The sequence below is a fragment of the Anoplophora glabripennis genome, unplaced genomic scaffold, assembly GCF_000390285.2.
Source record: "Anoplophora glabripennis isolate ALB-LARVAE unplaced genomic scaffold, Agla_2.0 scaffold414, whole genome shotgun sequence".
Lineage (NCBI taxonomy): Eukaryota > Metazoa > Arthropoda > Insecta > Coleoptera > Cerambycidae > Anoplophora > Anoplophora glabripennis.
The window spans coordinates 83,368-107,004 of NW_019416509.1; the positions used below are offsets into that span (position 1 = coordinate 83,368).

A 23,637-nucleotide genomic window follows, 5' to 3' on the forward strand; every position below is an offset into this window, starting at 1 on the left:
ATTTTTAGCAATATCAGTTTTACTAGAAATTGACTCTTCTATAGAACCTTCTGCTACGGTAGATGACTTCCATCCATCGTGGCGTTTGAGTATTGTAATATCCGCTCCAGCAATGGCCAAGAGAGTTGCAGATGCGCGACGCAAGCCATGCCCTGTATAAATTAGAATCTGTGAAGCTCAAAAATCGCGCAACAACATTAGGGATTTTTGATAGCTTATTAATACCAATACATTGACGTGTGCGTTTTCCCTTTTGAAAATTTCAAAAGAACCTTTTATGCTGCACATTTTGAGGCCTTATCTTCAAAAACACAACACACAATCCTTCATTTAACACAGCGAAGCGTCTTGGTTTGTTCGTTTTAGTATTTGAAATCATGATGTGGATATACTGCCCTTTGTCCTCTATATTGTCTATGCTTAGATCGGTCAATTCCTCGCAACGGCAAGCGCCAAAACCTCCTAATGTCAAAGCCACATAAAAATAACAAATTTAATAAATATAACTCAGTTAAACTATTCAGTAGAACCTACTTTATTCATAAGATAATCTTCGTCTAGGGCTTCACGTAAAAATTTTTCGAATTGTTTTCTTTCTAAGACCGTGGATTTTTTTGGTTGATAATGTTTGTGCTTAAACTTTAGAAATGCCACTAGTCTTCCGAATTTAGAAATGTTCAATGTTCTTATAAATTTTCAAAGTTGACTTGAACATGGAATATTTAGTCCATGGATGGAGCTAATTTATCATTTAAATTGAAAAACTAAGCCAGCAAGACATCTTCATTTACGCCTTTCGCCCCTTCTTTGGTTTTCCAATCTTGAAATTCCTTCAGTTCTTTGTTGTATATAGATTTTGATTTCTCCGGATTGACGTCTGCAGCAGCCGCATTAGCTTTTTCTAAAATTTCAGATGGAATTTCCACATTTTCCATTTTTTTCAGTCTTGGTTTTAGGATTTCAACACGTGATTTCAACTCAAAAAATATTGTTTGTTTACTGAAAGCCCTTGGTTACAGACACAATTTAGGTTGAGACTCGCATCCTTTGTAATATTTAAAAATACATTCATTTCGTTGAATAACTTTTTCTGGCATTGACAACTTGAAATTTTAAGTTACTTTTATTTATTATTGAAACGAAATTCTATGAAACAAAAGTGTTGGATAAAATTTTGTATGGCACTCGTGTGTTACGTCATATAAGTCACTTGGGAAAATCAGCTAAACATTTCTCAGCGTGACATATACCGGGTGATTCAGTTTGGTATTCGCGGCCCTATATCTCTTTTATTTTAACAAATAGCTATAACAAACCCTATATATTTTTAAATTGCTCAAACTCTATCAAATGACATTATTAGATCGCCTCCATGATAACATATCTCAAAATTGCTATGGTAAACTGTTTTTGTTTAAGTTTCACACTATACATTTTTCTATCAATTCTGGAAGATATTTCCTTTCTGCGTTCAGCTATGTAAGGAAGTCGAAATATTGCTAGAAAAACATTCAAAAAGGATAATTTTCAGAATAAAGCTACTTTTCGTAGCTTTATTCTGAAAAATGATAGCCAACTGCAGAAACAAGTTACTATGGTTTTAAAGTAACATATTTTATTTTTAATACGATAATAATATAACAATTTAAAACAATACTTATTTCAAATGTTCAAAATGACCTCCATTTGCTTCCAAACACAGAATATCTCTGTTTGTCACTCCCTTTCTACAAACAATTATGTTTTTAAGGTGGTCAATATCATTTAGGTGAGGCCATTTAACTCTTTATCAAATGTTCTTCATCTCTTGCCCTTCTGGGTTTAAAAGCTCTTTTTTTCTTTTGAAAACTTCCATCTGCCGCCAAATTCCTGGCTAACTTTTCGAAAATTTTATCTGATGGAAGTTGTCTCTGCGAAAAACAATGTTGTTATAAATACCTAGCAGCTTTAGCGTTCTTTCGGTCCTCTCCATAAATTAAATCATATCTAGTTTTTCTTGGTTACTGTAAGTATTCATGTTATAATTAGTTATACAGGGTATCTCACAATTAGCTGCCAACCCTGAACAGGCCGATTCTATGATCAAAACTAAGTAAAAAAGTTCATATGAACATGGGTCCGGAAATGCTTCCTAAGGGCACAGGGACCCATTGAAGAGGGAGGAATGGAAATCATTTTTTTGCAATATCTCTCAATCGCGTTGTGATAAATGAATGAAATTTGGTATACACAGCTAAATTTTGATGAGCAATTTGATGGACTAATCCATTTATTTCCACAAGGTCCATTGGGGTGGGTACGGGGCGGCCCTTGGTACTTTGCGTGTGTAACTTTTTCATCTTTGACTTTTTAACAAATTGGACAGCAAATTCCGTTTTCCCGAACTGTTTTACGTTAAAAAGGTACTCTTGTTTCAAATCGTTATCTTTAACGGTTTCTGAGAAAATCGTTCTTGAATTAATCCCACTTTGATCAATTTGATAGTAATTTAAACAAAAAATAATAATAATAATTTTCCTTTCCTCTCTTTTCCATTTAAAGGATTAATTTTTATTTAATTTAATTTTTTATTATAATTTTTTTATTAAAATTAGATTAAATTTAAACAAACAAATTTTTTTGTAAATAATGATTATTAATTTGTGGTATGATCGTGCAGTCGCAAATGAATTGGCCGATATGCATTTGATATATGAAAAATTTGTTGCAACTCTCTACCATCAGCAAGGCGAAAAGTGCTGAAAATTTTCTCGTCTCAGTACTTTTGTCAGAGATTTCGAAAAAAGACGACTTAAAAAAATTCACCAGATTCACAAAAATTCACAATAATAAAGAAGTATTTCATGTTTGCTGATAAGCCGATGTAATAAATCTCATTTTAATATAAAAAAAATAGTATATTTATAATTATGTCATATCTAGAGTATTCTTAATAATATATTAAGCATAACTATTCACAGGTAGACATTAAACATTAGATTTTAGCCTCTGGCGAATGGAGATCGGTTGTTGGTGTCCAAATAGTAATCTCCGCTAGCTCTGCAACAGAGAAAAGGATACGTGAATAATAAAATAAAAAAGTGAGCGGTTTTACCTACTTTTTATCAACAGCATAACCTCCCAAAACGGATCTGGCGTTGCCATTGCAATTACCTCTGGTGTAGTCTCTGTGACTAGAACATCGCGTCGACACGAAGCGATTGGTGTCGGCCAAGATGCTTTCGGTGTAAAATAGATAAGCTCTGTTGTGAGCGCAAGTCCCCGCGATATCCAAGCCGCACCCAGGCTGAGAAGACCCTCCGTTGGGGTAGTAGTCGGAGTGACCAGCCGGATCCCTGAAGCCGAGGAGGCCTCCGTTGGTGTGGATGACCTGGACGAATTTGGCATCAGTCGGGTCCAAGCGCTCGTCAGTGTTCCTAACAGAGAACAACGGACCAGCAGGGTCCAGTCCCACGATATGGTTAATTTGTGCTTTGAGAGCAGCACCAGCCGCTCCAGAAACATGGGCACCAAGAGAGAAGCCAACAAAGGAGACTGTGGACAAACGCACCGAGAACCTGCTCTGCAGTGCTTGGACGAAACTTGCCACGATCCTTCCCACTCGGACGACTGAGTTCTTGGCTGTGATATAGTTCCTGGATGCTATCGGACCCCAGTCCACGACGAAGAGGTTGATGTTATGTTTGGACAAAATGGCTTGCCTGATGTTGCGGTTTGATGAAGCGTCGTTGTCACCTCTCCAACCGTGTACAATGAACACGGTGTCTCTTTGAACTGAGAAACCGGTATTTCTGAGAGCGTCGATGTTCGTATTCCGGATATCAACGCCGTTGGGATCACTGCGGCTGAAGAAATGGTAGTAGACGTCGCTTTCTGATACCATGGTGTCTATTTCGGCGTTAACTAGGTCTTCGACTTTGTAGACTCCCGGACTGGACTCGTATAGGAAATATTTCATGTCTGCTCCGTCATCTTCTTGTTCGGACTGACCTTGAAAGGCTGCAACAGTATTTTCAAGACACAAAAATAAATCAGGATATTTATACATTGCGCATTAGGGTGGCCCAAAAAAAACGAATATTTTTTTTTCGTGACCCTTGTGAAAATATGTTAGTTTATCATGTTTTAAGAGCCCCATCAAGAAAGCAGCTCAAAAAAAAATTTTTTTTAGAGGTCGCTCAAGATTTTCAAAAATTTCCAAAATCGTCAAAAATTGATTTTTTTAAATTTTTTTCTCGTTATTTTATCATTTTCTAGGTTGAAATAAAATCTCGATTCTGAAAATTTCAAATAGATATTTTAATTTCTAAAGGTCATCATAATTAATTTAACTTTCAAAGTAGTGTTTTAAGAGTTATAAAAAAGTGTGAAATATAAAGGTTGCACGATTTTTTATGAATTTTTCTGTCAAAATATATTATAACTAAATCTGTACATCCTTACGTAATTGGAAAAAGGCAGAAATGCCTGAAAAAGGTTTAACAATTACAAGATGTCTTATTTTCTTAATAAAAAACCTTCTTTTCGTTTTTTAATAGTATCTCGCTTATTGTTAATAATGGACCCAACAAACCATACATGACTATGCGCGACAGGAAACGTTCTATCAAAATATGTAAAAATATACAGGGAGTTCCATTTAACGTAACAAAGTCAACATCCGCGGCCATTTTGTTTGGACTTCATTTGTTTTTCTACTATCATTTTCGCAAAATTCATAAAAACTCGTGCAACTTTTATATTGCACATTTTTTTATAACTCTCAAAACAAAAAAGTTAAAGAGGAGGTCAAAATATAGTGAAACACCCTGTACCTATGTTTTCGAGCGACCTCTAAAAAATAAATATCAACGGACTAATAATTTTTTTTATTGAATTTGATGAACAAAAGAATAGAAATAAATCACGAGGCACGATTTCGGTCACGATTTGTGAATCACCCTGTGTAACTAAGAATACCTTGTTCCAATTTTGATTAAAATTAGGAATTTTAAGCCCTAAGTATTATTGATTTAAATACTTTTCAATTCTGTATAAAAATATACTCCTGTTCATTTTTCCATACCTACTGTGAAATAAATTTTACAAAATCTTTGAGGCTTACGAAGTACACGGTTTGAGTATACCAAAAGCACTAATCGACAGTAAATGGAGTTCAATTGAAGCATTTTAAAGGGTTGATAAGAACTTTAAAAATTATTACTTATTATTATTTTATGGAGAATTTAATTCTAAAAGTTTTCTTACTATTGTTAGTTTTAAAAAACTTTGTCGGTTTCAACAAGAACACGAATAAATAATAATACGAATTGTAGCTGTGTTATTTAAAATCATCGAAAATTCAAAAGTTGGCTATGAATTTAATCGTCAAATTAGACGATCCGGAGAAAATTTGGAATAAGAATAATTTAATAGAAAAACAAACAACTTAAACAACAGAAATAACATACAATATACGTTGCACAAATTCTTCAGAATGATCACCGTTTTCTCTCAGGCATAAATTTATTCTTCATCGAAAATTGAAGTCCCCTCTATCCAATAACTGCTGACGTTTATTACTATTTTGACATTTTAATCGTATATTTTAGCACCAATACAAGAACCTCAACTAAATTAAACTAAAATACTCATAATATTAGCTAATCATATATGTAACTGTAAAATCTAAACAATATACACAAAAAATAACAAATAATGTGAATACTATGTGGGAATTAATACAATGAACAATTAAAGCTTTTAAGTTATTTAAAAATAACCAAGGGAATAATTAATTAATTTTTTACGTTACAAAATGGTATATATTTTGCTATTTTCTTTTTCGTTTGTTGTTAACCGACCATTTTTAAAGCCAAGGCACCAAATTTTTCTTGAGTATACCTTCTGTCCTAATTGAATAATATAAATTCGTGAACAGATTACTTAGTTTTTACAGTTATTAGCTGATTGCTCTAAAAACTTAGCTGGTCATACCATTTACAGTCTCTCAATACAAATGCCTAGCAAATTTCAATACTATACGTTGGTTACTTTTGGAGAAAAAAGCAAAACTTGTTTAGAATTTAAAGAACATGTTGTAAAATAATTAAAAGATATATGTACCTGGCCCAGACAAGACAAGAGGGAGCAACGCGGCTACCAAAAGGTACACTTTCATGTTGAACGTGTGCTATATCTCTAACCACTGTCTTTAAAGAGAGTCCTCTATATTTATTCCCTAACCGGAATAATCCTTCCTCCTAATAATAATCTTTGATAATCTTGAGATTATCAAGGAACAATGGAATACTCACAATATAATACTTAATTGATATATGTCACATCTAAGATTGCCCACCCCCACCTTCGTTTTGTTGCTAAGGTGTTGGAAAATCAAATGCAGTGTAGATAAAAAAAATGTCATTAGTGGTTTACATTTACTATTAAAAAACTTTGTTGTCATGTTATAGATTCGGGTATTAGACTGGGATATAAATAATTACCGATAAGAGTTATTTTAAACTTTTGCTTGACTTTCACAATCATCTGTAATGATTATATTTATAAATTCTAACATTTCTAGAATATAATTTACATATAAAACATTATAAGAATTTATTCGGCAAACTTCTTTTTCTATTACCTAATACATTTTTTTTAATACAGAGACTTCGTCACCAATATTAATGATCCGTTTACAATGAACATTGACAAACCGCCACGTCGAGATAGGCCATCGCTGATTGGCTGCATAAAATCTCGTGGAGAACTGCACCAATCACCAGCCTGTGAAAGAGATTATTGTGTTTTAATGTAATCTTGAACTTTTAATTTTACCGAAATTTACTTGCCAATATGAAGGAAATAAAATTACTGTTCAAACAAAATTACTGGTCACGTGACTTATAATCATTTATAAAGGCTCTGTTTATTAAGGCACTATACGTATACTTTTTTAATTGCATTACAAAATTGACACATCTGCAGAAAAAATAAAGCGAGGAAGAAGTTTTTCGAATCCATAAACATTTGAACATCTATGCTGTCCCGTTATGTCCAAATGTCATATCTGGCAAAATAGAAATGGCTACAACTTTTTCTGCCATTTTTTATACAATAATAAATTGCATTAATGTTATCATAAATGTGGTTAATATAACAAAACCATAGAATATACTGTATTTCAGAAAAATAATCATCTTATATTGTGCGAGTGCATTAAAAAAAGTGTAGATCAATTCCATTTTACAAGGCAATATGCTTTTTCTTAGAATTTATGGAAAACGAAATAAAAATAGGCATTATTTAGAATTATTGACATTTACCATTGGAATTATTTTAATAATATGAAAAAGACAATAATAATTAACTCAATTTTAAAAAATAATCATGAACGTTTTTTGATGAAGAAAATATAGATTATTGCGGAAAAACATTTTTAACTTAAAAAAATTAAAAAAAGTGAAAAATTACTTATTACATTTATTTCCAGCAAAAACGACACTAAGAAAAAAAATCACGGTTTTCAAATTATCAGGGTTTCTTTAGGACACTTTGAGGTTGAAAAGTTACAGTCAATATTCTTAGTTTATTCATTATTTGCAAAGTTATGCCAAGTTATTCAAATATCCGACTTGTAGAAAATACTTTGCAGTTTTCAAAACCCTGTTTGGATTTTCTGTACGGTCATTATTTCCCGAGTAATTGATTGCCAAAGTCAAAAATGATTTTTTTTTGCTTTGATTGACGATAACTCAGCGACAAATAATCGTACAAGGCTCCGGAACCGCTCAAATTGAAGAGAATTAAATTATCTAAAAGAGCTTTATGATGAAATTACCAAAAACATTTATTGAAGTCCATAAAAAAGCAAAAATTGATAAAAAAAATTTCCGTTGATTTTCTTCAAATCACTCAAAAACTGCGGACACTAAAAAATTTTAAACTGCAGATCTGAAAATTAGACATTTGAAGCTTCAATTTCCTCTTTTTTTATTCTATCTACGACCATTTCCCTCCAAGTTACAGCTCTTTGAGAATCACCCAAAATTTTGGAATTTTTTTAATATCCGTTAATTTCTGTGCCTAGTGTATTTATTTTTTCTCAAAAAAAATTTAAAAAACACTGCCTAATTCAAAAAGTTGTGTATCTATACTTCTATACTAATATTATAAAGAGGAAAGGATTGTATTTTTGTATGTATGTATGTTTGTTACGAATAAACTCAAAAACTACTGGACGGATTTCGATAATTCTTTCACCATTGGAATGCTACATTATCCCTGAGTATACTAATATTATAAAGAGGAAAGAATTGTATTTTTGTACGTATGTATGTTTGTTACGAATAAACTCAAAAACTACTGGACGGATTTCGATAATTCTTTCACCATTAGAATGCTACATTATCCCTGAGTAACTAACATAGGCTATATTTTTTGTATCCCAAAATGTTTAAAATAAATGGCCACCCGTGCGAAACCGGGACGGGCCGCTAATCTTACAATAATAAAGTTAGAGCGATAAAATTTATAGGGACATAACTAAATTTCTAAGCTTAATTTCACACAGGATGGTAGAAATTTAATGCCGACTTTAGTCAACTTTAAACCATCTTAACTTATTTTTTTAAATGGAACATCCTGTATATTTTTGCGAAACAATTTTGTTCTCAAATGGTATAATGGTTCCCTATACCTATCTCTTCTGGTTTTTAAGGTATTTACTGTTTTTCGTGCAGTCAACGGATAAATTTGGGAATATACTAAAAATAATAGCCAATCATTTAAATTTACAAGATCCTGAATTATTTACAGGTCGTTGCTTTCGGAGATTTTCAGGTACAATTCTTGTGGACGCAAATGGTGACATAACGAGACTTAAGTGACATGGAGGATGAAAATCGACCCCTGTGCAGAAGTCTATATTGAGGAATCTATAACAAATAAGACGGTTTCAAACAAAATTTTGAATGCCATAAATGCACCATCAACTTCAGATACTTGAAAAACAGGACCGCATATTCCAAGTGAAGCAAAAACTGTGCAGTTGGTCCAAGAACAATCGTTATCCCACAGTTTAAACACACGTACATTGTCTCATCCAATACAGCTCCTTATTAAAAAGTGTTATTAATTTGTGTTTAGAAAAATAAAATATTTTTTCTACGTTCATGCAATAAACACAACTTTATTGAACTATATTTACTAGAAAAAGTGGATCTTTATTGCACTGGTGCAATAAATATTTATTGCACTCATCTGTCATTATAGTACAGCGGTTTGTGATCAAGACAAACATAAACATTCAAATGAGCGAAATATTTATTCCTTTTTCTGAGAGATTGTAATACGTTTCAAAGAATTGCGGATTTTATTTTATTATCAATCATATTTATTATGTACTGGATTACGAAATTACTAGAAAATACATTTTTTTCTAAAATGCCATATGATTAAAATTTATAAACACAAACGTAAATGCCTCAAACATACGCGATCACGACTACTATGATTTGGATAATGCAACTCTGCAGTTCTAGAAATGTCAGTCAAAAATAAATTTTGACATTTAAACAAAGTTTAAAAATGAGTGATATTATTGGAAAAATAGATGATAGTGATGAAGAAGAGTTTGTTGGGACCCCACCAGAAGTTAGTGAAATAGCAAATACAGCGTCATTAAACTTATTACCTAGCAAATCAAGAAAACTATATGAAAAATGTTATAATCGTTTTAAAGAGTGGTGCTTCGATAAAAAAGTTGTAAATCTTACAGAAAATGTGCTTCTTGCATATTTTTCAAAAAGATCGAAAGATATTAAACCCTCATCACTTTGGTCTGAGTACTCAATGGTGAGAGCTTGCCTTTCTACAAAAGAAGATATTAATATTAAAAATTACAAAAAACTAATGGCATTTATGAAGCAGAACTCTGCAGGATTTCGGTCAAAAAAGTCAAAAGTATTTAATAGAGGACACATTTATAAATTTCTAAAAGAAGCTCCGGATTCCCAGTATTTGATGAAAAAAGTAAGTCAGTAATTATTGTTTAGCTTTTGTAAGACATTTTAAAATTACTTGTTGTAGGTCGCTGCAATATTTGGCAACGCAGGGGCATGTCGTAGAGATGAGCTCCAAAAATTAAGTATTGAAGACATAGAAGAAGTAGGTTCAATATTAATTGTAAAAGTGCCACGTTCAAAAACTGACAAGGAACGAAGTTTTGTCGTTAGAGGTGAGGTTGAAGAAGGATTAAATTTGATCGATATATACCGTAAATACACGAAATTACGTCCCAGTCATATTCCACATAAACGTTATTTTATCAATTACCGAAATGAAAAGGGCACTGTCCAAGCTATTGGTGTAAACACGTTTGCTAAAATCCCGTATCAAATTGCAAAATTTCTGAATTTGGAGAATTCTGAGCTATACACTGATCACTGCTTCAGGAGATCATCCGCTACACTTCTTGCAGATACTGGAACAAATATACTAGAGCTCAAACGACACGGCGGATGGAAATCGTCGACAGTAGCGGAAGGATACGTAGAGCAATCACTTGCAAACAAACTCAATGTTGCAAAACAAATATTTCAGGCTGAAGAAAATGACAATGTACAGATAACAAGTACTAGTACATTTAGAGAAGTCACAAATCAAGAAGTAGAATTAAAAAATAATTCACTAAGAAATATGAATATTGAAAATTGCAAAAATTGTACTTTTAATATTAATGGTACAAATAATGTTTAAGTTAAATTATTCCTAATTACTAGTTCCTAACTTTCTCAATGTTAACCAATAGTGTTACTTAATTATTAAATATTTTGCTCTTAAATTACGCTTTTTATTTTTCTACACCTAAATAAAACATTTTTTTTCATGAACGTAGAAAACCATTTTTTTTTTCATGAACGTAGAAAAAATATTGTATGCAACTCGTGCAAAAAGTGTTTATTGCACTCCTCGTTGGACAAATTCACGTCGCGTGCAATAAACACTTACTTTTTGCACTTGTTGCATAAATAACTATAGTAATGTTTTTCTTTTTCTTACATTGGGGATCGTGGGAAAATATTGTAGCATTAACAGAACATCGCCTCGTTATATACTTACTACACTATTTTAAACGTGGCCTAATTTCTAACACTACTTCCAGAACGTTACAAATATATCACCTAAACTTAATCCAACTGATTCTTGGCACCATGTCACCTAAAGAATTAAATTTATTACATATCGTCTGAAGACGAAGATAATATTGTTCTTATATAGGACAATTATGTAGAGATTATGAGTGCAACAATTAACTTTGTTAAAAATATTTTTTTTAAGTTTACAACTCTGTATTTATTTTGATTATACGTTAAATAAACACGTTCCTAATACCTATCAACACATTTCGTCATGGAACGTCACAACAGATAAGATTATTACATTTGACGTATTATCTGCTGTTATGAAACTTGTTGATTTGTGATTCCAAGGCATTTATTAAAAAAAAAATGGAATTTAGAGTTAGACAAAGTAAGCTTATATGTACTGTTATCCATAATAATTAATATGTAGGGTGTCCCGTTACTTGATACAAAAAAAGTCGAGTACATATAGATGAGGTTCAAATAATATCAGTTCTTTATAAATTCTTTTTTCACACAGGCCTTCGTTAACAAGTTACGGGCCCTCAAAAGTGAAAATTAAGTTATTTTTATTCACAGTCTCTAAACTATTAACTTCAGCATAATGCAAATTTGGCGATCGATAACACATGCGTACAGCTTGTTTTGATGTTGCAAGTGAAATTTCATTATGTCCATAACGTCAGAGACGGACTATGCCCAATGGTTAACAACTCAGAATTTCTGCATAGATGACTATCACAATTTGCCTGTATGAAAAATAAATTCCGTGAAGAAATTGTCAACGATAATAGCCTATTGGTTCTACTCGGTAAAAAAAGTTAAAAAAATAATTTAAAAGAAAGAAAACTACCAATTTTCAATATCGGCACACACTTTCTAACTCTGTTAGTTAATTTGTTTGTGCACGAAAAAGCATTTCATGTAAAATTATTACAGAGGAATCACTTAAGTTCATAATCTTTCTTGCCATTGTGTCTAATCATTTTATGATGTCTGTCTCAAAACTGATATTATTTTCAACATCGGAATTGGGTAACTGTCGTAAATCTCTTAAACAAACAAGTAGCTCTTTAATCTACTTGTTTATTATCTATAACCTATCTTTTAAGATCTAATAATATTTTCTTTCCGAGATTAGGACGTTATACAAGTGAGTAACTTATTTATACTTAAAAGAAAACTGAGAATGTGGGAGTTCCTTTTGGAGAAGTAGTGGGGCTGTTCATATAACGTTTTTCTTATTAAAGTTGCGTTTACAAGCTATTAAAGGTGACATTTTGAAGAGGATTTTAGAGATGTCAAAATTTGCACAAAGGTAATATCAACTGTTCCCTAAGAAAAACGTGCATGCTACTTTGTTTCAAGTAGTTTTTGGATGCGGATAATTTGACAGGTTTAATTGAAGGAAAAAATGTTAAATAATAAAATTCTTCATGAAAATACCAAAGGACCACTAAGGAACAGGAATACTAGTTGGAAATCAAAATTTTTAAAATATTAAGATGAAAATGTTGTAAAATCTACTATAGGCAACAATGGTCTTCAGTATCTACATTTCATAGAATGTACTTTTGAATATTAGAGACACATGATGGTATACCACCATACTGCACTCAAAAAAATGCGGCAGTTTTTTAAAAAGTAACCATATTGCTTAACGACGGGTTAAGCATTGGCCCGCCAGGTCACCTGATATTTTAGATTTTTTTAATTTTAAGTCAAGACACAACTCAGGAAGTATGGACACGAATTTTGGACCTCCCAAGTACCTTTGGCAAGATACACTGTAAAAAAATTGCACTTATTTTCACTGAATAATGAATCAGTTTCTGCCCACAACTTTTTGACTGACATTTTCCTCTATTAGTATGAGAACAACAAGCATTTTATGAGTGAAACTATCAGTTTTTGTTCAAATATTACCAAAAATGTGCAAAATTATCAAAATGAAATCAAATTTCACTCAATGAATTCACTCCCTACCTTTTTTTCTTTCACTCAGACCGATTTATTTATAGTGTACTGGAGGGAGGCGATAACATTTTGTTTATTTATTTAATTAAACATATACCTACTTTATTTATTATGTATTTCTCAATTTTTATTTTCTCTTTCAGTTATTCAATTTTTAAATTGTTTTCGTTGGTTGATATTTTGGTTCAATTAAAACTATATTGTCAAATTGTACAGAATTCATAGTAATATACTTCATGTTAATATTTTTATTTTATTCATAATATATTATACACTTTAAAAAAATTTCACTCAAATTTCACTCAATTTTATTCAAAAATGTATCAATTTCTGTCCACACCCGATTAAGTGAAGTTTTCACTCTACTAGTATGAGTATAACTGAGTGAAACTATTGCATCAAAAATGAGTGAGTTTTACTCAAATCCGAGTTACTGCTAACTATCAATTGAGTGACTTTTGACTCTATTCTGAGCATATAAAACCAATTTATAGTTGGCTTTTTCTCTAATATGATTTAAATTTAACTATTATTTTTTACTTTTCAAATTAGGAGAGATATTGTAAAAATAATGTCTCAAATCTACATATTGTTTTTTTTTTCAAGGGAAGAGATGAAAATCGGTATTTTGTAATAAGTTTTTTGTAATTTATTAAATTTATATAATTTTTGAGTAAAAGCCATATTTGAAATTGGATGTACTAATGTGTGCAATTTACTTAATAAATGCCATATTATTAACGTTTGGAGTGGTTTTGCACCACTTAACATTTTCTTGAAATTTTAATTTACCTAAATATCATCGTCATAAACTACTAAACAATGATGGTGGTTTCTACACAGATTTGTTTTAGGGGCAATAATTTAGTTCTCGATGTTTAAATACAACTTTCACTAGAATAACCAAATAAACCGATACTTGTCCAATTCAAAGCACACCATACGCTATACTGCCATCCACCACGCCATAGTCGCAAGATAACCTAATGGGACGATGGGAACAGATAAAGACAAAATATCTGGATATGAAAAATGGTGGAATCACTCAGCAATGAGAACATTTACTGTGATTTAGGTACAAGAGCACCAAATACGAATTTACGTGAAGAATTTATTTAAGGAGTACGTATATTTGAGTGAAAGTACTCAGTTTTAGTTTAAATATAATAACAAATGAGTAAAATGATCAAAATGCACAATATTGAGTGAAAATGTAGGTACTCAATAATTTCACTCAATAGATTCACTCCGAAAACCTTTATTGCTTTCACTCACACAGATTTTTTTACAGTGTGAACTTTATATAATTTTTCTCGAAAAATATACATTCTATCAATTTTCAACTAATACTCGTATACCATTTTTTTACTCTTTATTAAGGTATTAAGCTAATTCAAAAAAATTCTATCAAATAAAGTCAAACAACCAGAAATCTGGTTATGTGAAAGACATCCTTTATAGGCTTCACATACTTCTTTTTTTAATGATTCTTTGGGGTAAAAGAAGTGAATGAGATTTCACTCAAATAATTATCCTCTTAGTATGAGCACAACTGAAACTTTATGAATGAAACTATACCGCAAAAAAAATTTTACTCAGTTTCTGCTAACCAATATTGAGTTGACTTTCTCTAATCTGACTTAAATTGAACTATTATTGAACAATTTTTTGTTTAACCTTAGTTTTTAATTAACTAAATATTAAGTGAAAAAAGGTTACCTCACAAATTACTAACTTGGACATACAGTTCCCCAATGTAACAATTTGCAAATTAAATACACTATTAAAAATAGCTTCAAATAAAATAGTTACGGTCCAAAAATTATCTAAATTTAGTTAGAAGCAAAAAAGTTCCATCTTCATGAATTATAATAATACTACTGAAGGAAAAATAAATTTTCCATCTTTATCTTCGGCTCATTTACAGATAATTAAGAAAAACTTTATTCAAAGTGTTATAACAGCTGTAACGCTGTGTATCTAATGTCTCATTATTTTTCTAAGAAGAACTGACCCCCCACTCCACTTAAGTGCAAACGACACACCCTGTATAAATAAGACAGGTTTTAAACCAAACATGAATTTTATTCTACATTCAAAAGTAAATAAACATTATTTACATCAAACAGGTGTACTACATTTTTTATATTTCTTCTTAACCTCTGGCAAACGGAGACTGGCTATTTGTAGTAAGATAGAAATCACCTCGAATCCTGTAAAAATATAAAAAATATAATGACAGAAATACCGGAAGTTACTTTTGCAACATATACAGGGTGTTTCAGAAAGACCTCCCGTTTTTGTCGTATGAACTATATGTCTATATCCTCTTGTTTTCGAGATATAGAGCGACAAAATAAAATTTTTTAAATAGAATTTTTACGAAAATTTCCAAACGGTGCGAAATTATTTTATGAAATTTGGTATTCCGGAGTTTTTAAGGATGCCAAATACGCTGGTCTACTTATTTTTTATATATTTCATAGACGGCGTTAGTTATGCTACATTCCTATTATATTTTAAGTTCTAATGTTTTTAAGGTTAGGTTTTTTACCATTCGGGTTCCAATTTCTAATGTACAATTTTATTTTCTAAAAATGATGTACTCTTGTTACAACTTCCTAATATGGACGGTTTTCGAGAAAAAAGGCTTTTAATTGAACTCTTACAATATTACGGTGTATAAAATAACTGACCTTTCTCAAAGTAGGCTTATGTTAAAACTTATTGATGGATGTCTCATAAACAACGCATACATTCTTAGTAATATTTTAAACTCTAATTAACCTTATATCAAAATTTTAGTGATTGTTAGTGACTGTAGTTAGTAATGACTAATTACAGTCACTAAAATTTTGATATAAAGTTAATTAGAGTGTAAAATGTTACTAAGAATGTATGCGTTGTTTATGAGACATCCATCAATAAGTTTTGACACAAGCCTACTTTGAGAAAAGTCACTTATTTTATGCAGCGTAATATTGTAAGTTAAATTAAAAGCCTTTTTTCTTGAAAACCGTCCACATTAGGAAGTTCTAACTAGAGTACATCATTTTTAGAAAATAAAATTGTAATTAGAAATTGGAGCCCGAATGGTAAAAACCTAACCTTAAAAACATTAGAACTTAAAATATAATAGGAATGTAGCATAACTAGCGCCCTCTAAATATCCAAAAAAATAATTGGACCAGCGTATTTAGCATCTTTAAAAACCACGGAATACCAAATTTCATAAAAATATTTCGCACCGATTGGAAACTTTCGTAAAAATTCTATTTCTGTATCTCGAAAACAAGAGGAGATAGACATATAGTTCATAAGAAAAAAAATTTTTATTTTTTGTCGTACTATCACCCCCTGTATTTACGAGAGATCTTTCTGAAACACCCTGAATATCATATATGTTTTAAGTGGCGGTTAATTGGTCTATACTATACGCTTACCTATCTATGGTGTAGCCTCCCATGGCAGACCTCGTGTTAGAGTTACACCTACCAGCGTTAAAATCGTTCATATTGCCACACAGAGCGGAAACGAACAAGTTACGAGACGCCCTTATGGCTTCAGCGTAGTACGCGTAAGCTCTAGAATGGGCACATGTCCCAGCTAGATCTACGCCACAACCAGGTTGAGAGGAACCTCCATTTGGAAAGAAGTCGGAATCTCCAATCGAATCCCTAAATCCAAGAAGACCTCCATTGGTGTGTATGACTTGAACAAATCTAGCGTCGGAGGGATCCAAGCGATTGTTTATGTTGTTAATGGAGAACAAGGGAAGAGCTGGGTCAAGACCCACTATGTGGTCCACTTGACCGTTCAGCGACGCACCAGCGTTGCCAGAGACGTGAGCACCGAGCGAATGACCAACGAAAGCGACTCTATCCAGTCTTAAGCCAAAGGTGGCAATCAAAGCGCGTATGAAGTCAGCTACGTGGTTTCCAACCGTGGTGACGGCTCCTTGAGCGGAGACGTAGTTCCTTCCAGCCACCGGACTCCAATCCACCACGAAGACGTTGATGTCGTGCCTGGCCAGAATGGATTCCCTGATGTAGTTGTTGACGGCAGATTCATGGGAATTCCTCCAACCATGTACAATGAACAGAGTATCCTTCGCGACGCTGAACTGAGTGTTTCTGAGCGCCCCTATGTTAGTAGTTCGGATGTCGATGCCTCTGCTGGGGTTGCTCCTGCTGTGGAAGTGGTAGGTGAGGTCTGACGGAGACGCCCTGACATCTATTTCGGCGTGGACAAGGTCCTCCACTTCATAAACACCAGGCTCAGTTTCCACTAGGAAATATTCCATGCCTATGCCATCGTCTTCCTGTGGAACGGAATTGCCTGAAAAAAAGTCATTGCTAGTTTCGTAAAGTAGAAATTGGATAATATTGGTGGTGGTGATACATAAGTTCATGGCGTTTTTGGTTTCCATGGCAAGAGTTCTTTGGAAATGAATGGAATAAATGGTTTCCTTATTTCAAAGAAGGCCATATTGACATGAACTCTTTTCCACGTTCAGAAAGACCATATGACTTTAATGAAGAGAGTAAGCTTTAAATCATGATAATCCACATTAATCATCCTGGGAATTGGCCAATTTGATGGACTGAGAACTTAAAAAAAAATATTTGTATGGATATTTTAAGCAAAAACAACAAAAACTGCTTGTCAGCATTCATGCCTTGTGGCATTCAAGCGAAACTGGGACCTATCCGTATAAAAAAGGCCTTGTCAACTACAGATTGCTTCCGATAATTATTTCTGAAGATTATTGCCAACTACTTTGTCATTTTCAGACCGCAATTAAAGATAAAGGCCCGGAAGACATCATGGAGTGATTTTGCTGCATAATAATACTTACATACCACAAAATCATAAAAGTTTTCATTCAGGTGCTCAATTGGGGGGTTGGATCAGATTTCCATCTTCTCAACTCAGTCGAACTCCCTTTAATAATGACGTCGCGTTTCAAAATTGGCTTTGTGAAATCTTCACTTCTAAACGATCGAAATTCTTGAGGCGTAGATCAGAAAAACTGAAGGATTGTTGGGAGACAATCATAAACAATGGACAAGAAAATATCCTTGACTGATTCACAATTTAGTTTACTAAGAAGAAATAAATTCAATAAAAACCCTACGACCATATGCATTAAAACACAAATTTTCATCTTAGCATACTTGGAAATCCTTATTTTCCTTTGACAGTTTACAGTTGATTAGTTTGATAGTATGACAGTTTGACAGTTGAAAGATGTTTCACCTACCTTAGGATCTAGTTATTTACACCATAAAGGAGGTAAGTATTGTTTACCAGTCGAGGACGATTTTGCGCCCGAGCGAAGCGAGGGCTGGCGATAGAGTCTGAGACTGGTAAATTATACTTAACTGCTGTGTATAACATTTTATCTGCTCCCACGTAAAAAGTCGAACGTTTTTACAAAAGAACAAGTCAACAAATTTCTCGTTCAGGTACCCGATAACATATATTTTCTAATGAAGGTAGTGGCGGTCTTAGGCATTGCAGGAGCATGCCGTTCTGATGATTTATGCATACCTACTTTGGACAACGTCAATTTCAAAAATTTCAATGACATTATTGTAGTTACAATTCCAGATTCTAAAAATAGTATGCCACGTACGTTTACAATTACTTCTCGTCTAGGTTCTGTTTTTCACCTAGAAATTTTCACGAAATGTATCAAGATTAGATTGGAAATTAAAACTGAAATTTCACGCTTTTTTATGCGCTATCAAGCAGGTAGATGTTGCAACCAACCAGTCGGCAAGAATACCTTTTCTATGATTTCTAATAAGATTATACAGTTTTTGAAACTAGAACATCCTGAAACATTTACAGGACATTCATTCTGAAGAACATCGACAACCTTACTGGCCAATACAGGAGTTGATGTATTAGCAATCAAGATGGAGCGGTCAAATCATTTTGAGAAAAATGTGACAATTAGTAAACGCGAGGAGAATAGTTATCCAAATTTTATAAATGTTACTAAATGTAATAACTGTACAATTACTATAAATATTCATTCATAATAATTAATAAATGTAATGTTCATCAAATATTTCTGTTTTCTGTTCATTTAGAACTTGAAATCGATTTTCCCCTATGGAGGCAAGTTACCTCACTTACCTCCTTAAAAACAATATATTAATAGTTTATTTACTATAGCGGGAGCAGATAAAGTAATTTACTAATGGAGTACTTTTAATAAAAATGCAGGAACAACATTTTGTACAGGGTGTCCTGAAAATAATCCGCAATATATTTAAAAAATAAGAGAAAAAGTTTACACTATCGTAGATGGAAAAACGATGCTGTAGATAATTTTTCCAAATGTTATGTTGTTAATCTGCCTAACTAGAAAAATTTGATAATAGTTATTTTGTATGTGAACTTTTCCACTGCTTGATACCAAATTAAGTCACAAGGTGTCTTTGTATTATTTGTTATTGAAATATTATGTTGCATGACAAGTAATAAAAAACAGGAATATTGATAATTTGGAATTTTAATATATGAATATTTTTTGAATTTGAAATCATAGTATTGCAAAAAGTACAGTATTTTCGCTATTGTAGGGCAACATAGAAAAATAATGCATAATTAGTATTCCAAGAATCTAGAAAAAGGAGTTACTTAAAAGAATAAAAGAAGAATCAGTAAAATACAGATTGCAAAAAGACAATATTTAAACAATTTAAAACCTAAACTATGTTTTTCATTGGACGATCATAAACATGAACTATTTTTCCAACTTATTATGTCTCAAAAAACTCACTGTATAAATTGTTACTTTTTTATAGCATGAAATATTTTTAAAAATCAGTTTGATCGTTTTTATATCTTTTTGTCAAACAAAGCTATTGTTGTACCATGTTCATAAAAAATATTGTAGCCCAATTTCGGAACACCTTGAATTATGAGCACTTATTAAAAATCACTTGACAAATTCAATTCTTACCCGATTCAGAAAAAGCGACGGACAACAGAACTGCCAATACCACACAAGCCTTCATGACGAACTGCTCTACGGGTCTACAGAGGTATCCGATTCCCGATTCATATATACCTCTGTAGGTTGCAAAAAATATCGTCCGATATGCATTATTTTTAAATTAATCCTATCAGGATTACTATATCAATCTATTTATGTAATTCTGCCTTGGAGATTAGGCCCCTAGATTAGTCGTAGCTATTGTAAAAAAAAGTATTCAAAAAATTTCGCAATAAAACAAAGGCTTGTCAAACGATGCTTTTTTCAAATTTTCCAGTCTTAATACTAAATCAAGGTACAGATATAATGAAAAGAGATAGAAACATCGGTTAAGACATTTTCCTGGATAGGTTTTACTTTTATTACCCATAATACTTCCCTGTCGCCATGAAGTAATTTTTTTGAGATAAAACAAGGATGGTAGGATTGCGTATATTTGTGTGCTCAAAAATGCATTGTTTCTTTGTTTTATATTTAAAATGATATATGACATGTTTGTTTTTACTACATGGCTATGGTATTAACAAATGCGTAATAGAAACAAAGTATGTATTAAGATGCCTGATGCCTTATAAAACTGTCCGAGGTACTTATGCACCGTTTATCTGTCTAATATAAATCTTACAATTAGAAAAATTTGATTCTTTAACCACAGTCTTCAAAATTGTGTCCAATTTGGCTCATTTTCAGTTAAGTGAATATACACTTGTTTTCAAGATAATGTTGAGTAATATTTTCGAAGAAATAACAAACACATATGGGTCAGAAAGAATGGGTCAACACTAAGCTGGAGATACTAGACACCAAAATACTATGTTTGAGTTTATCATACCTTATACGAATGTAGATCGTTTAACCCTTTCGCTACTGAATTCTTTGCTGCAAAGTACATATTATAATTTGCCATAGACTCATCAGTTTAGACTCACTTTATTATGTATTTGACTTAAAAATTGCCCTGAATCCTTTCTAAAGATATGTGTCATTTTTGTCCCAGCAGTAATTTTTAATGGGACAATAATGACCCATCAGTGGAACAATAGATTACTATAAATTATCAAACTTTTATTCAATTGTTAGGATTCGAAACAAAATAAAGAGAAAATAACAAACTTTAGGAGTGAAAAAGTAAAAAACATGTTTACAAGTTACAAGCAACACATATAGTTTTAGTACGACTCTCCTTTTTTTGTTCTAAACAACGATAGCATCTTCTTCTGTTTGGAGTTTGGGAGGGAAGATGATCTCCAACATTTATCAACATTCTTTGTTTTTTCGTAAATCTTCCAGTTCGTCCACTAAGACGTCGTTTGACTCTTGCTTTCGATCTTCCTAACTTTATCATTTGTTCAGCTAAAGGAATACAGAAATAAAGGAACTACAGGATAATTAAGGTTTAAATTTTATTCTGAAATTTCTCAATAATTGAGAAAGGTTTGACTCTGAAAATCTGTAGGTAGTGTTGGGTTTTTTGGTGTGAGAATTACGAATTTGAAGCTTATTTAACGTTGCTCCTAGAGGACATTAGTTTCACCGTATTATTTAGGTAAATAAAATCATTTTTTTATCTGTTGAGCTTTACTTAAAAAAAAAATTCAAAATCTAAAAGAACGTTCAAATCTTCATAAAAAATCTACTTTTGTTTAGGTCGCCTAACTTTATCGGTTTCTGAGTTATTTACATTTAAAAGTTTCAATGTATTTTGTGATGATTTTTTATTTTCTTTAATCGAACGATATCCTCTTTTCTGAGTCATTATAACCAATATTTAGTTAAAATAAAACTGGTATCGATATCTCAAAGCGTTTAGGAAATATTTAGATGTTCGTATTGTACTTAGGTACAATAAGGAAGGAGAATAAATTTTCATTTACCGTATCATTTCGAAACAAAACGTATATTTAGTTGCTGTTTTGGTAAATTCATGTTATTTTACAAAATCCGGTCTTCCTTCACGCTTTACCCAGGCTTAGAACTGGCCAAAGTAGTACTGGAAACAATAATTGGAGCCAATTAGGCCAAACACCAAGTTAAACGAAAAGCAATAAGGAATAACAATAACTACAACAAATTCGCCAGAGTCTATGACGGCAAAAAAGCAAAAATTAAATATGTTCAAAGTTTTGACCATCATTGTCGATGCACAAATTAAGTCTTTCTCTCGTAGATTGCACCGCGGCTTCAATTTCGGCAGATAATAAATTTCTTATATTTCTTTTTTTTTTATTCTGTCCCATAGATAAAAATCTAAACAAGTGAGGTCTGGGGATCTTGGAGGCCATGAAAAAAGACTTCCCCTGCAAATCCATTTATCTGGAAACGTATTGTCAAGATAATTTCGGATGTTCTAGGCTAGACATCCGTCTTGTTGGTACCACAAGTTCATCCTCTCAGCAAATCAGTGTTCAGGAACTCTAGGTGTCTTTCACCGTTAAGATGACCACCGAAAAAAAATGGCCCAATAATTTGTCTATTTAAAATACCGCGCCAGACATTTACACTCCACCTGTTTTGGTGATCCACCTTTCTTAACCAATGAGGGTTAGTTGCTGGCCAATAATGTACGTTGTGCGAATTTTGCTAGTAAAAGTTTCTTCGTTTGCGCATAAAATTTTTTACAAAACCGTAGCATCTTCCGTGAGGAAATTTTGAAGCCAATGGCAAAAATCCAATCTACGATCAAAATCTTGTTCGTTTAATGTTTGATGTAACACAATATGGTAAGGGTTACCATTTTAGATTTTTTAATATTTTATGGAGATGATAAAGTGTTACTCTTAAATCCCTTGAAATGTCTCCAACACTTAGATGTGGATCTGCATGGATGTAAGCCAAATTGATTCATTACTTGCATATGTTAAAAGTTGAGAGTCCGTCGGGGGAATACTTTTTTTTATTTTAATTTTTCCTAAGCCCGGATAAAGTGTGAAGAGAGGCCGGTTTTTGTAAAATAACGAGCGTTCAAATAAAAACGTGATCAAGTTGGTTCTGAAAATTTGGACGTAGGGCGTAGCGTATAGCAAATGAACTTAAACGTCATCTGTCAAAGCGCTATATCGCCGCTATCAATTTGAATATTTTCGTTTTAAAAAGCGTTTAAAATGGTGTTTTCTCAAGAACAAAAAGTGTTTATCATAGAGTCCTACTTTAGAAATGGACGCAAGATTGATGGAATATGGAAGTATTCTATTGAGGAGTGTTTCATAGAATTTCAAAATCAATTTCCCGGCGTTGTTGAGTACAAATTTTTTCAAAGTGCAGTTCAGCGTTGTGTTAATGTTTTTCGTGAAACGGGCAGTGTAACAAGAAAAGGAGGAAGCGGCCGACCTAAAAAGCGGACTGAAGAATTAAAAGAAAATGTCCAACAAATAATGGAAAATGTGCCAAGAACTTCTGTACGTGTTTTATCACAAATGGTGGGAGTATCAGTCGGTACCTGCCACACAGTGTTAAAAAAAGATTTGTGTTTGTTCTCCTATCGTTTAACTTGTCAGCAAGAACTTCATGAAGTTGATTTTCCGC

At 32.4% G+C, this 23,637-nt stretch overlaps 2 protein-coding genes across 2 annotated transcripts; both read right to left on the bottom strand.

Moving 5' to 3' along the window:
• Positions 1 to 2,864: 2,864 nt before the first annotated feature.
• Positions 2,865 to 6,216, bottom strand: LOC108908493 (endothelial lipase-like). Its single transcript, XM_018712549.1, has 3 exons — positions 6,106 to 6,216; positions 3,099 to 3,999; positions 2,865 to 3,039 (listed from the first exon to the last, which is right to left on the bottom strand). Exons 1-3 carry the CDS (start codon positions 6,158 to 6,160, stop codon positions 2,982 to 2,984), a joined length of 1,014 nt encoding a protein of 337 aa, XP_018568065.1. The 5' UTR covers positions 6,161 to 6,216; the 3' UTR covers positions 2,865 to 2,981.
• Positions 6,217 to 15,255: 9,039 nt separating this feature from the next.
• Positions 15,256 to 20,190, bottom strand: LOC108908502 (pancreatic triacylglycerol lipase). Its single transcript, XM_018712557.1, has 3 exons — positions 20,083 to 20,190; positions 16,547 to 17,441; positions 15,256 to 15,316 (listed from the first exon to the last, which is right to left on the bottom strand). Exons 1-3 carry the CDS (start codon positions 20,135 to 20,137, stop codon positions 15,259 to 15,261), a joined length of 1,008 nt encoding a protein of 335 aa, XP_018568073.1. The 5' UTR covers positions 20,138 to 20,190; the 3' UTR covers positions 15,256 to 15,258.
• Between the last annotated feature and the right edge of the window lie 3,447 nt (positions 20,191 to 23,637).

Excerpts from the sequence above, each read along its gene's own strand:
- LOC108908502 (XM_018712557.1), bottom strand. The coding sequence starts at position 20,137 with ATGAAGGCTTGTGTGGTATTGGCAGTTCTGTTGTCCGTCGCTTTTTCT. Across the intron at positions 17,442-20,082 it reads CGTCGCTTTTTCTGAATCGG|GCAATTCCGTTCCACAGGAA; the intron begins GTAAGAATTGAA and ends ACTTTTTTTCAG. Across the intron at positions 15,317-16,546 it reads GGAGGCTACACCATAGATAG|GATTCGAGGTGATTTCTATC; the intron begins GTAAGCGTATAG and ends ATATTTTTACAG.
- LOC108908493 (XM_018712549.1), bottom strand. The coding sequence starts at position 6,160 with ATGAAAGTGTACCTTTTGGTAGCCGCGTTGCTCCCTCTTGTCTTGTCT. Across the intron at positions 4,000-6,105 it reads TCTTGTCTTGTCTGGGCCAG|CCTTTCAAGGTCAGTCCGAA; the intron begins GTACATATATCT and ends ATACTGTTGCAG. Across the intron at positions 3,040-3,098 it reads GGTTATGCTGTTGATAAAAA|AGCTAGCGGAGATTACTATT; the intron begins GTAGGTAAAACC and ends TCTCTGTTGCAG.